This window comes from Excalfactoria chinensis, chromosome 7, assembly GCF_039878825.1.
Source record: "Excalfactoria chinensis isolate bCotChi1 chromosome 7, bCotChi1.hap2, whole genome shotgun sequence".
Taxonomy (NCBI): domain Eukaryota; kingdom Metazoa; phylum Chordata; class Aves; order Galliformes; family Phasianidae; genus Excalfactoria; species Excalfactoria chinensis.
Genome location: NC_092831.1, coordinates 24,495,161 through 24,509,383, shown reverse-complemented (window position 1 = coordinate 24,509,383; position 14,223 = coordinate 24,495,161). Strand labels below are relative to the sequence as shown.

General features: G+C 36.9%; 1 protein-coding gene across 3 annotated transcripts in view; it reads right to left on the bottom strand.

The window, feature by feature from the left end:
* Positions 1-14,223, bottom strand: part of LOC140254819 (hyccin 2) — a 67,021-nt gene that overhangs the window by 41,935 nt on the left and 10,863 nt on the right. For all 3 annotated transcript variants that reach the window (XM_072341874.1, XM_072341870.1, XM_072341873.1), the window contains exons 2-4: positions 7,022-7,126; positions 4,344-4,422; positions 3,325-3,426 (exon numbers count right to left, since the gene is read on the bottom strand). In XM_072341874.1, coding sequence (XP_072197975.1) covers positions 3,325-3,426; positions 4,344-4,394 — 153 coding nt within the window. In that variant the 5' untranslated portion in view covers positions 4,395-4,422; positions 7,022-7,126. The remainder of the gene's footprint in view (positions 1-3,324; positions 3,427-4,343; positions 4,423-7,021; positions 7,127-14,223) is intronic.

The window sequence follows — 14,223 nt, the reverse complement described above, 5'->3', positions numbered from 1 at the left end:
ACTAATTATTAAAAGCATTTGTTAGAGTAGACGTTTTAGTGCCCAAAGACAAACCATATTCTCATTTTATGAAAAGTCTATTGCTGTTTAGATGCTCAATCAAACAAAAAAGAGAGGTTAACAAATGATTCAGAGCTCACCGAACACATGCTTATGTTTTCTTTAAAAGAAAATAGGAACAGGAAGCTAGTGTTAGAAACAAAAGAGGAATCTCTATGGAAATAAGAAATACAAATGCATCTGTGAGGAGGTAACAGGTGCAAGACGAGCTAAACAAACATTATCAGAAACTAGATATATACAGTGGCATTGCTATTAATAGTACTTCTATTAGATTAGAGATGACAGTAGCCCAGAGCTGTTTCCTATTTGAAATTAGTCAGTCTAATCCAAATATCATTAAAAACAGTGCAAAAGAGTAATTTATTATAGATGAAGTCTGACCAGACTTGACCAGAGTTAATTCCACTTAGTTACTGAGTTAATTCTACCTCTCTTCCAATGAGAGCTTTATCAAATCAGTCTTAATTTAGATCGTGCTGCCTAGAGAGTTACAGGAACATCCCAGTCCGTGATACTGCAAGCCTGTAAATACTCTTCATATCTCATCACTGTGACATTAATTGTGCAAAAGAGTTAACAACTGCAGCAAGGATTTTTCAGCAAATTCTCCTAGTCCAAAGTTCAGAAGACTTTGGATAAACAGAGGAAATGGAACATTTGTCACCAGTAATGAATGTATAAATGAACAGGCATAAACTTTTTCAATTCCAAAAGGTCTTTCTGTACAATATTAAAGAAAACTGAATAGAATAGCTAAACAAGCAGAAAAGTCTATTAGAATCATCTCTCTTTTCTGACAAACCAAAAGGCTCCATTAGAAGAGCTCCCCTAGTAGCATAAGGAGCAATTAGCATAACAAACAAAAACAGAATTTCTACAAACAAATATAATAAGTGGCAATGATGTGAATTGCAGATCTCATTTTTGCACCTCAGGGAGATGCACACTAGTTGTGTTTTAAAGAAGCTGACTATTCACTTTCATGTTTGGCTTGTTTTACAAGGCTATCAAATCTTAAAGAGACATTACCGTATCTTGAAGTTCAAAACTCAGTATAAAACGCATGACAAGGACTGGAAATACTTGCTTTTTAAATTAATTCAGTCACAACAGAAAATACAATGCCCATATGAGGTATAAGCATATGACAGGGAATGAAATCAGTTGTTATTCGAAAAGTACTATGTTGGGAAAGTGCTTGGCATTGCAATGGTGATCATTTTGTTCCAAGGCTGAGCTTTCCAGGTTAAACTGAAATAGCCACACATGAACAGTCAATATTTGAACTTAATTACTACATTAATTTAAGATTTCTATAAACATAAGCCAATTTTAAAAACTAAGGAACTATATGAAAGTAACAGTACTTCAAAACTACTTTATTCTAGAAGGCAAATATTAAGCAAAAAATAAAATAAAATAAAAATACAATACTCAGTTAAATGAGCCACTCATGAGCAAAAAAAAAAAAAACACTCATCTTTAACTTCCTGTTCCAACCATTATCTTTATAATATTAAGAAACTTTCCTAAGAGGTACAAACTAACAGTTGTATTTAACTTGACAGTTCACTTGCCTTCAGTTGTTAGCTCTGAAATTGGTAGACAGGTAGCAAACAAGAAAAAAACCTTAGTTGCTCGCTATGGATCTTAAACATGCTGGTTTCATGCTGCATCAACAGTTCTAGCCTTACCAAGAAAGTATGAACTGATATTGGCAAAATTCATATTTGCCCCAAACAGTAACCAGCCCCTTTTCAAAGCTTTTAAAGTAGGTCAACTTTACAATTCATTCGTACTAAAAAGCTTCTTGTCCATCATGTTTAAAAATCCACAAGTAGTTTTTGTAGTGGTTTACCCCATAAGTACCTTATAAAGCACCTGAGAAAAAAATCTCACTCAAAGCAAAATATTACCACAAAATTACACAAAGTAATGAATTTATTATATACTTTCGTGAGAGGTTTCTGTGTGTGGTTGTACTCCTCACATGTTCAGAACTACATACTGCCTTAACAGGGAACCAGAACTTGAAGTTAGCTGCCAATTTGGGATTGTGCATCCTATACTTGAGATCAGAATCAGGTCCAAACAGCACGAGCAGCTCCAAAGAGTAGAATTAGACACCAATCAGTGTGCAGTAGCTTAAGATCACTCTCAGACCCTTAAGAATATGTTCTTTTGACAAATCTGGTTCTTTGTAACATAAAAAGTAAACCAAACGCTTATTCTCAGAGAAAAGGACAGCACTTACATACTATGAAGTCTACGGGCACATACACGTGAAAGCGCATTTATGATGCTTGAAAGTAACAGTAGCAATGGTGGCTCCATTTCAGAGAGTAACAGTAGCTTCAGTACAAAGAAAAACGTCACTATGCAAGTTATTTGTAACACCGAAATGACCTTAATACCTAGGAAGTGAGGCTCTTTTTGCATGAGAATTGTTTAACCTACTCTAAGCTCAGTCAAGCATTCAGCTTCCTAAAACAGCTGAGCTGTATTCAGGAAAATAAAAAGCTTCCTTATTGTGCATGATTGCCATTAAATCTATAAATACACAAGAGATCACAGATGATAATCAAATATTTGATCTGAAACAGTTTACGCAGCAGAGCAGTATACTTGCTCAATTCATTTAGAAGATGCATTTCAAACACTTTTCCAGCAATGATCGTAACAAAAGCCATTGGAATGGAAAGCATAGCTTTAGCATCATTTGCAAAATGAATTATAGACAAAGGAAATATTTTTTTATTGTATATATTTATATTCTGGGGCCCTGTTTCTGCTCTTGTTTACTATACTGTAAACCAAGTTTCACAAACATCATACTAGTATAAGCAAAAGACCTGCTTATTTTAACTGTGTATGGTGAGTAATACACCAGTTCTTTCTTCTACTCTAATAAGTCACTGGATATGATGCACATCAGAATACTCAGGTTTTCACTGCAAGTCCTACTTTGTTGCACTTGAAAGGTGCTTTTTGGCTAAAGAAGCAACTCAGGAAGTCAACTGTAACTGTCAGATGTGACAAGTAAAATTTAGCAGACAGTATAAACTGTATTTTGGGGAGATGAGGTTGTGCCTTATCAGAAAAGCACGGAAGCGAACATCAAAACTGAAGAGAATAATAAGAGGGATAGCACCCCTGTCAGATCACATCAGAGAGAACATTCTTCCTCTCCAAGTTCTCTACGTTGATTTATAGAGGTGGAAGCCATACAACAGCAAACGAATGTTTATGTAAGTCTCCTACCTCATTATTTGGATCTTGAATGACTTTATAAAGAGCTGGTACCAGTGGTTTTTTTCGGTGCAATGTAGCTGCATAGCTGGAAATCTGAGTGTCAGGTAATGCCTAAAGAAAAAAAAAAGTTTCTCTGATAAATCAGTATTCACAAGTACAGATGCATTTGTCATCATCCCAATTCCTGACCTTGAGTAAATTTTGGGACCTGTAACCTAATTCATTCAGTACCATTTACAATGCATTTAGGGGCAACTCAGCGACATTCAGGGTAATCTTCAACAGCAGTTTCAGATGTACCTTTCATAAAGATTATTTGATCCCACTTGAACTGAAGACACTGTGTTTTCTCAGTATTCCTTATTGAATGGGCACTTCTCAAAGACTTGATTAGTCAACTATAGCCTAAAGCTCCACCACAGAATTATGTCTGTACATTTTGCATCCCTGGCTCCTCAACAAGTTTCCTAATAACACTGTATAATGAATTTTTAGGTATCAGTGATTAGAAGAATTAATATTAATTTAAATAACCAATAAATATTATATCAATCACGAAATCCCATCTGGCCTGCTTATGCATTATCCGCTACTTCATCCAACATAATTATAAACATACAAAACAACTTAAAAATACTTCAGATTCCTCTTGATAAAACAACTCATTTCATGCAGACTATGGGAATAAGCAGCAAACAGCTTCTTTAGTACTTTAAAGGCAAATTAAAGAAGTTGCTCAAGCAGAAACATAGGTAGCATTATCCACCTATCAGTTACATTCTGTCAACTTGATTTACACTATCAGATATGCTTTAAAAATCCCACTGTTATAACAGGCTGTGTTTGACTGTGTGATACAAAAAAAAAACAATTAAAAAATTGCTATCGGGATTATGCATTGTATATAGGTACCAGCTGACTTATTTACATAGATCTTTGCATGTGTTATTACTTATAAGAACTTGAAAGATAAAGTAATCATAATTAAAATGTTACCAACGGTACAGCTATCGTTCCTCTCAGCTCACCTTGAATTCCGACAGCCATTCTTCCACCACACCCCGTTCTGATCCCAGCATTTTCTTACTTCTGTATCTGTCCTCTTACCTTTCCAAGAAAAAGGAAAGAAAAATAAGAATTCCAGTACAAAAACATGGTTCTGTAAAACCCTAACACAATGAAAATCCATTAACAAATTCCCAACAGACTTATGTAATATCCAACAAGATGAAAAGCGGCACTCCTGACAACCAGCCCCATTTTCAAACAATGACAAAAAACTGCTACCTTTGGATTCTTCTTTTAAACTACTGCACTATAACAGAGGAGAGGGAAAAAGAGGGACTTGGTGCTTCAGGCCAAAATGTACATTATTTAACACAAACACATCATGCCGTTCTTGCTCCCTTACCAAATATAGCACAAAGAAAAGAGAAGCAGACCAAAGTCAATAACATCATGGAACAAACGATGTGAGATGATGTAAAGATAGTTCTAGACGCACGTAGTAAAGCAGTTTCATAATAACAGTTATTAGAATTTCTAATAGTAGAATTTCACTCCCTAAAGCTTATTCTTAAAAGAAGGGCGCAGCTTGAAAGAAAAGCTTCAAGGTTTAGCTCTTCTAAAAATATGCTGGAATGCTCAGGGAAAAAAAAAAAAGAAATTAAACTGTCAAGGACAATTGCTGCTATTGTTTGCCATTTCCATAATGGTAGAAGTCTAAAATGGTTCCAGTTTTCATAAATTCCTGGCTTGCTTTCTATTTTTTCTCAGTCATATTCTTACCGGCTCAAACCTACTGCACATATATAGCTTCTCTTGTAAAAAAAAACCCGCTGAGAAACCTGTCCTAAATGGGAAAACATAAGTGTTCTGCTAATACACAAGATCAACACAGTAAACACTGGGCCTAAACCATCCTTTCTTCAAGTACAATTTGAGAAAGAAACTCAGTTTCCTTAGTTCGCAGCAGTATTATTGCACAACTTAATCCAAGAAACCAGCAATATCTGTTCTGACTACCTTAGAGGCAGAACAAAAGACATGAGTAAAAGCAATCCTTTGGCAATCCTTCAGCTCTTCATACTGTGCTGCATAGGAGAGCCTCTGTGTGCACGTACAGAGAAAAACACCAGGAAGAGCTGTGGTCAGGAATAGCACCTGACATCGGCATTTAGAAGACCTTCAGACCCAACAGGCAGCAAACAGAGCAGATAAAGAGAAATGAACTGTAACAAAGATGACGTTATTCTATCTGTACACATAGCTCCCTTCCAGTGTTCTGTGCTGGGTGATTAATTTGATGATCCCAGCTAAATAATAAAGAGTTCTCCCAGCTCCTTTAGATTACTGATTAGATCTTAGATTTTGATGTGGCATACAAAGATCTTGGCATTCTGATAACCAAGTAAAGAAAATACTCAAACATGAAGAAATTGGAAGAGCATCTTAGAGAGAGAAAAAAAAAAAAAAGACTGTTACAGAGGAACTACTTTGTGTATGTCTACAAGTTAGCAGGGTTTTCTGTTTGTTTCAGGTTTGTTTTTTTTTAACACTGTAGTGCATTCCTAATCACATAGTTAATTTCATTAGTTATATTCTGGAAGTTTGAAACACATTTAATTCTTTCTCCTGGCTTTACTAAAATGCTAAGAACCTAACAGGGTTTTGAGCTGAACCTAACAGGGTTTTGAGCTCATTGCGTATATTAAACAGTCTCCTTTCATCCACTGTTGGTGGGTCACAACAAAGAGATTGGGTTAAAGCTCTTACCCTGAGTATGAAGTGACAGGGAAAAAAAATAAATCTTAAGGGGATTGAAGCTGTAAGGAATTCAGATGGACTTAAATTACATCTCCAATCTACTGAACTTCTAATTGCCCCAAACTAGGAGAGAAAAAACAAAGAAAAGAACACAACAACTACTTTTCACGCTCACAATTAATTATTGCTATATCCTTCAGAGAAGAGCTTTGATTTGCTAGCCAAAGGACAGAGGAGAGCCAAATAAATTGCTATTCAGAATGTTCTGAGGCTTTTCAAACTCAACTGGCAACACAACACGCTTATTTCGGTAACCTTTCATCCAGAAAAAAAAGTTACAGAAAACTACTTTAAAGTATCTAGTCACAACTTAACTAGTAATGACAGCACAAAAACTTGCAAGCAGGTCAACCAGAAGGAAAACCTCAAGAAGAGTGTCCTGAAAAGGGAAAAACTGAGGAGACAATAAAATGTAAGGACTTCTTGAAGCCATATTAGACACAATACAGTGATTCTTAGTTAAGGTTCATCAAAAGTTTGGCTTCTTTAGGACCAGCAATTAAACAGCTGCCTGAACAGAGACAAGTAAGTGAAGGGACACTGTGTTTTCAGACATATTTTAGTTACTTCTTTGTGTTTTTTTTAGAAGATGATCTAGGAGTACAACAGTCACGTGCAATAAAGCTGTCACACATTGTCAGATATATTTATCACATTTTTCCAAAAATCTATAAATAACCATCAACTCCAAGGCATTCCTTTTAAAAAGTAACAATCAGTAATAATACACAAACTTCATTTTTCACCTTTAATACAGTCACCTTTCTCTGAAGTTTTTTCAGCCTGAGATGGGAAGAAAAGAAACCCTCCTAGAACCAGTTCAATTTTAGCTCACTTAGTCTTGAAATAAGTCTACCCAAAATGCAACTTCCAACTTTACCTCTCTTTAAAGAAGTCAGTTTTCTAAAGGAGGAAGAGGAGGAGAAACACAGCAGTTTTTCAGCCTGGGATGCATTTGTCAAGCCTTCAAATACTGTCCAGTCTTCTGAAAGATGAAAACAAACCGATTATCACAAAGTAAGGAGAAATACAATAAAGCAACAGCAACGTGTAAACATGATTCTATGTTTTTTCAACTTTTAATTTTATTTTTTTTTAACAATTTTTATCAAGCCTATGAAAAACAGGTAGGTCTTCCTGTAACAAAGCAATTTGCTCCCAAACAAAAACCAAATGACAACAATAAGCTCTCAACTTTTGAACAGGGGGAAAGAATGAAAGAATTGCTTAGATGAATTACTAAAAGACATCTTCCCTATGTGGAAAACCTTTACACCTTAGCCAGTAAGGCAGTAGTACAAGAATACTACAGAAGGAAAACTGAAACATTATTTCATACAAAGAACAGTGCCAGAAAGATTCGAGACAATTGAAAAGAGAATTACATTATGAAAAAGTGAATGGAATCAGTTTTATGACCTGAGAGAACATACTCCTCTTAAAAAGGTCCAAATCGTAACTGGAATGTATTAGACTCTTCCTTACTGCAACTGTTCTTAATACGTATTCCCTACAGAGACAAAAAATCCAATTTCATTGAAAAAAATCTTACACTACACTAATATTCACATTTCACTGCAAGACTCCTTCATGCTGAGCAAAAGGTGAAGAGCACACAGATAAGCACAGTCTAAATCAGAGGATTTCAGTGTCTAGAGACCTCTAATAGAAAACTGAAGTATACAAACAATGAGTATATTCCATTCCATACTGCTTTTCCAATTAATTACTTTCCAGCTATGAAAAAGGTCTCCCCTCCTCCCCCTTTTTTTCTCCATGCTAACTAGAGATTGGTACTTTCTGTTAGCCATTCTTTTCAGACTAAATTGCAATTCAGATGCAATTCAGTTTCTGGGCTGCATCAAGAGTCGTGGCCAGTAGAGGTGGTTGTTCCCCTCTACTCTGCTCTTGTGAGGACTTGTTAGGAGTACTGTGTTCAGCTCTGGGGCCCTCAACATAAGCAAGCTGTGGACTCGTTGGAGTAAGTTCAGAGTATGGACATGAGGATGACCAGATGAGCACCTCTCCTAGAAAGATAGACTGAGAACTGGGGTTGTTCAGCCTGGAGAACAGAAGGCTTCTGGAAGAACATGCTGTGGCCTTCCAGTACTTAGAGGAAGCCTACAAGAAAGCAGGAAAGTAACTCTTCATCAGGGTATGCAGTGATAGAACAACGGGAAGCTCTAAACTAAAAGAAGGGATACTTAACATTGGATACTAAGAAGAAATTCTTTACTCAGAGAGTGGTGCGATACTGTAACAGGCTGTCCAGAAAAGCTGTAGATGTCCCATACTGGGAAGTATTCAAGACCATGTTTGTTATGGCCCTGAACAACCTGATCTAGTAGAAGGAGCTTTTGTCTGCAGGAACTAAATGACCTTTAAGGCTTCTTCTAAGCCAAACCATTCCACGATTCATTCCACATCTATTTAGCCTAACACAAAATCCCACAATAGCTGTTTGCAAAACCAGTTACATTAAGCTGAAAACTAAACCCATGTAGGTGTCAAAATTCAGGTGCAACTTCATATTAAAGTTAAGCTCATCTAGTGGCTAGATTCTACAAAAATAGGAAACGTCCACCTTTCCCACCAGAATCCCACATACTTCTGTTCCAGAGTTTATACCATATATCTGACCTTTAAGCAAGCCCTGTTTGGGGGAACTAGTTTAGAGCACATCAGCTTTACAAGCATGGCCATGCCTGCTGCCCAAAGGCAGGGGCTGTCTCAAAAGTAACTGCTGCAACAGAGCTCGTGCCATGCCCTGCAAAAGTGATGCCAGTTACGAAACTCTATCTGTGATAGGGTAAGATTTTAACAGTTACATTAAGCATAGAAGCACAGTGCTTTTTGTGCATTCATTTATCCTAGGAGAATGGGGGAAAAAAACAACTTCACATAACAGACCTTTTATTGCGTCATTTCTACCGTATGGTCCATCCACTTTCACTCAGTGAAAATTTCCTATGCTGCCTCAAGTGGTTGCTTCTATAATAAATACAGCCAGTTGTTCTGATCCTGCCAGACTGTTTTAAACAGAACACACATTAAAGACAAATAATATGAACTATATCCCAGGATGTAAAGCACTTGATCTATACACCACTCTCACAACACATTCGCGAGAAAGTGTGAACACAAACCATTTGTTTCTCCAAGGCTCCATTTGCATTCCTCTCAGAAGACTTCTTCAGATGTTAAGACTTGCTTTGCTCATATGACTTAAAAAGGATGCAGACAAGCAGTTCTGCTGTATCACTTCAGAGTAGCCCACACCTGTTTCAGCTAGGATTACTATGCCTTAGCACAAATGAGCTTCTCCCTTCAAATGACCTGGATGTTACAAACAATTGTGTAAGGACTTGAATTTTCGTACAAGTCAGCCAGGACAAAGCTTTACAGCTCTGACTTCCTATGTGAGCAGTGAGCAAAAGCTCAGTGCCCAGTGGCTGTCCCTCCCCACCGTCAAGCCAAGTTGCCCTGGTGGAGCAGCAGGAACTTCCCCATTCTACTCAGGCACCAGCCAGGCTGCACGAGGCATACTTCGTCTACAGAGGAACACATGCAGAGCAGTTGTGTGGCTGCTGCTACATGACATGCAGACATGCTTTTACACCAGCATCTGTAAAGCATGCCTCACAGTTAAATTCACTTCTAGGCTTGCCGTGCACAATCTTAGATTTGGAGAAAAATAAATATATCAGACACCATGGGGTGTGTCTAAAATAAACTGGTTCAACAGCATTAAATCCAGTGCGTATTTATTCAAAGGTGAAGCAGCCTCAACTAAGAGTACTGAATTTCACTTCCAGAGTGTTCACGTCTCTCCCAAAGCAAACAAAAGACATGTTTGTTTTAAAAGAACTCGTACTTTTCCTACTATCACTCAAAAGTCCTTAAGCAAGAGTCGCAATATCTAAACAGAAATTTAGTTATTAGGAACTGCATTGACTGAACATACTCAAATATTTTGACATGGGGACTGATTGTTCAGATTCCTTTAATATCACACAAACAAGCAAGTTTGAAATCACATTAAAGCAGAAAAGTTCTAGATGGAAATACAGGCACTTGATGTTAAAACCAAACAAAAATTAATTACTGAAAAGCTTCCCATAAAAGCACTTATGATCATCATTATCATCTTCTCCTGAATTGGTTTATTCAGCATAAAAAATGTCAGGGCAGGACTATGGCTATTCAATTAGACCTGGAACCTTCAACACTGAAGCTACAACATTCTGCTCTCAAATTAGACCCCAATTACAGCTGGGATCTAAACAGCATTATATGAAGCCAAAGCATTCTCCAAATTAGCCCACACTATGCACAAATAATTTCAAAGTAAGAATCCACGGCTCCAGTCCTGACATTAATACATAGCAGCAGACAGATATTTAAGAACTTAACTTCCATTGGGATATATGAGACTGCGCTTCACAACTCACACCTTGCCAGATACTCTCACAGTGACAGTTTGCAGAGGATCAGACTAGTTATAAAATACATATAAAGCAAGAGACAATGAAAATGAGGTTATCAACTGACTGAAATGCCATGAGATGATGCTATTTCTGTTCAAATGACCATCCTTCTATTTACTTACATAGAAATAGGTTCCCATTTTAAAGAGTCCCTTGTCATCCTCTAATCATCTTGAAAATATCACAGCTGGAAATAGAGTTGATTACAGAAATACACTATTCAAACAGTGAAATATAAAACAAAGGTAACTACCTAAAAACTTTTTCATTCCACTTTGATGGAAATGAGGAAGAGTTTAATGAACTTCTGTCATCAGAAAGCATGCGTTTCACTTACATTTGAAATACAAACGTACCAACTCTGACTACGCTACTACTTGCAAGTCCACTACAACACTAACCAAGATCTATTTGCAACAGAAGAAAAATTACTCAAATAATCAGAGCCAACGGCACTGGCACTACAGATGAAAGTAATTTTCAGAAGTGCTACCAATGAGACATTAGGAATTGTTGCCATCTAAGAAGATGTGACTACTCAAGTGTGGAGGATTTGGGAAAGGCTGTTTGTAGGTGTTCTTGTTGCTGCTGTTTTTTTACTTATTTTAAAAGGAACCTGGATTTTATATTAGCTTCAAAACAAAGGGGGGCACTTACATAAACAGGACATGCATTTCAAAAAATGAGTATATTTCTTGACATTTATATGCTAGATGTCACAATGAATGTAATCTATTTGAGTCACAGCTGCATGATGAATAAGAAAATTGTGTATTTTGACCTCGAGGTCTATGACTAGAAGATTATGCAATGAAAATCTGGAGCAGGGAGGAATCTGAACAAGAGCAAAGCCTTCAGTAGTATGATCCCTCACCAGTGCCACTTATGCAAGAGAGCATTACTGTCTGATTGTACGCCTACTAGAAAGAAAAACAAATATCATTACAGATTGCTGTTCCAAGCTATATATATACACTCCTCTCATACATATAATCCATTATTAAACATGGAAAGAAGTGTACCTAAAGGTTTTTCCATGCTACACCTGTAAGAAAGTAGCATGGAAAGCATCAACGCAGCACCTCTAGTCTGAAGTAAATCTGCATGAAATTCCCTGGATTCAGAATAACTTCAGAACTAATAGCAAACATCCTCCATTCCTCCCTCCCCCAACCATAAAGCTGTAATGAACTCCTGAGAAAGGAAACGGGGCAACACGCTGACAAATACAGATAATAGAAGCCAATCTGAACTTCTCATGTTGAGTTACTCGAGTGCAGAGGTTTAAAAGTCTGAATGGAAAAGAACAGATAATACACTCAACTACTTAATGAAAACATCTGCCGAGGAATTTAAAAGCAGCCGGAAAGACAATCAAGCTGTTTAACAACACAAGTGGTACAAAGTAATTCTGAAAATAGCTAAGCAGAGCACGCAAGATTGATAACATCGTCTTACTTGAAATACTGGCCGACATTTGATTCAAGAAACCTGAAAAAAAAAACACATATATTGAGCAGAAAAGTGTTTAAGAAGCAAATCATGAAGAAAATGAGAGTGAAAAATAACTTCTAACCTGGTATTAAAGGTATAGGATTCATTTCAGATACTAACAAAAAAGACACACTCAGAATTGAGTGGCAGAGAAGGCAGAATGGAATTTTGTAAGAGAATAGTACAGAATAAAACAGTAAAACATAAGGTAAAAACAAAAACAAAAAAGAAATTAAGGCTCCTAACAGTGCACTGTTCCTTATACTACAAGCAGGGACTCACAATAAAATATCATGAATGCAGCAGGAAGAGATTTTACATAAATATTTATAATACCTGTTCTATGCAATTACTTCTTAAAATATAAATAAGAAGAAAGTAGAAAACAATGGTGTAAGCTAATACTTCACCAATTTGCTTCACAAAAAGTTCTCCACGGGCATCTCCTTCCTTAGTTACTCAGCACCAACATCTGCATCCAGCTGCTGTTGGATTGACAGACTGATTTGAACAACCACAGTATGCTCTTATTTCCACAATGGAAAAAGGACAGTGTGATACCAAAAGAACCAAGATCATCCTTTACAAAATGGAGCTGAAATGCCAGTTTGGTAATGCCTGATGCGATCAGCCACAGGCCTCTATGCTGAGGATAGTTTGTGGATTACTTCTCATATTGATTTTGAAGTGTATATATTATTATAACAAACATATAAAAATAACATTATGATTGCCTTCAATTCACCTACATAAATACACTACTCTATGGCAGTTGCATTAAACATACACTTATATAAGCTGTCATTTTGATAAAGACATCAAAAAACAAATTCAAATCCTGTTGTAATCAACAAATCAGAACCCTGTGCTGGAACCAGTACAGAACTCTCTCAGTTGTAACAGCTCCATCGCACAGAGCAAAGAAAAAATTCAACAAGGTAGAAAATAGATAAAGGCCAGAAGAAAGAAAACATTCACTGGACAGCTAATAATCATCAGCTTGAGTCTTGCTTTTTGTTAGAAAGAGTCCCTCTTCCAACTCCACTTCTTAGGTAATTTCTCAGCTTAGCAGACAGATGCATTTGAACACCAAAATATAGACTCTGTGTATTCTACACGAAGGATTTAGGCTGCCAGCCTTATTAGATGAGCCTCAGTCTCACAAAACACCCAGAGAAGACATCAATTCCAAGCTTGCTTTGATACATCAGCAATATCCAGACTAAACCAGCATGTCATTGCACAGTTTTAACCCAACCCCCACCCATAAATATAAAGCTGATATTCACACTGTATTGCATAGAGCAGTTATAGAAAGCTGCAAAAGTGACTTTAGAGGAAAAAAAAAAATCTTATTTGCCTCTCGAAGTCTAAAGACCTGAGGGAAAAAACAGAAACTAACAGCCATACCTCGTGCACTTGCAGCTACGTCTCTCTCCTAGGAATTCATGCAACAAATGTAGCAGAAAAGAGTTGAGACAACCCAGGTTGTGGAAAGAGACACTGAAAGTACTGTTCTACTTTATCTACTTGATTTTGGTGACAACAATATACCAAAGGAATTATCCCGCACTCTTAAATACAGCAGCACACGTTAATTTTTCTATTATGAAGACTGAACATATTAAATATACACACACACGTAGGCTTGCCGTAGAAATTTCACCTCATACATCCTCTCAGCAGTAGTTTCCTTAGAAACTACTTGATACAGTCATCCTACACTAAATCCTCTTCTCAGGACCCTGTGTGATAACCCCTCCTGTGCTAAACCATACAGTCTTCTCCTCTACTAGCATCAGTTCATATGTAGCAATTCTTCCTATGCCACTTTGTCTGCAACTCATGAATTTCTTCACATATGAAATCATTTCATGCAGATTTCTTTCTATGTAACCGGACTGCCTTGCTACACAGAGAACAAGGAAATGTTCTCTAAAGACAGAAAAGACAGAGTAAAAATGCAGCCTAAAACAAACAAACAAGATCTTATCTAAATCCTATGCAACACAGACCCATTAATTGCTGCTTTGACATGAACAATCCACGCAATTGACCCAACTGGTCAAGGTGACTGTCCTGTCCAAATGGATACTCGTGA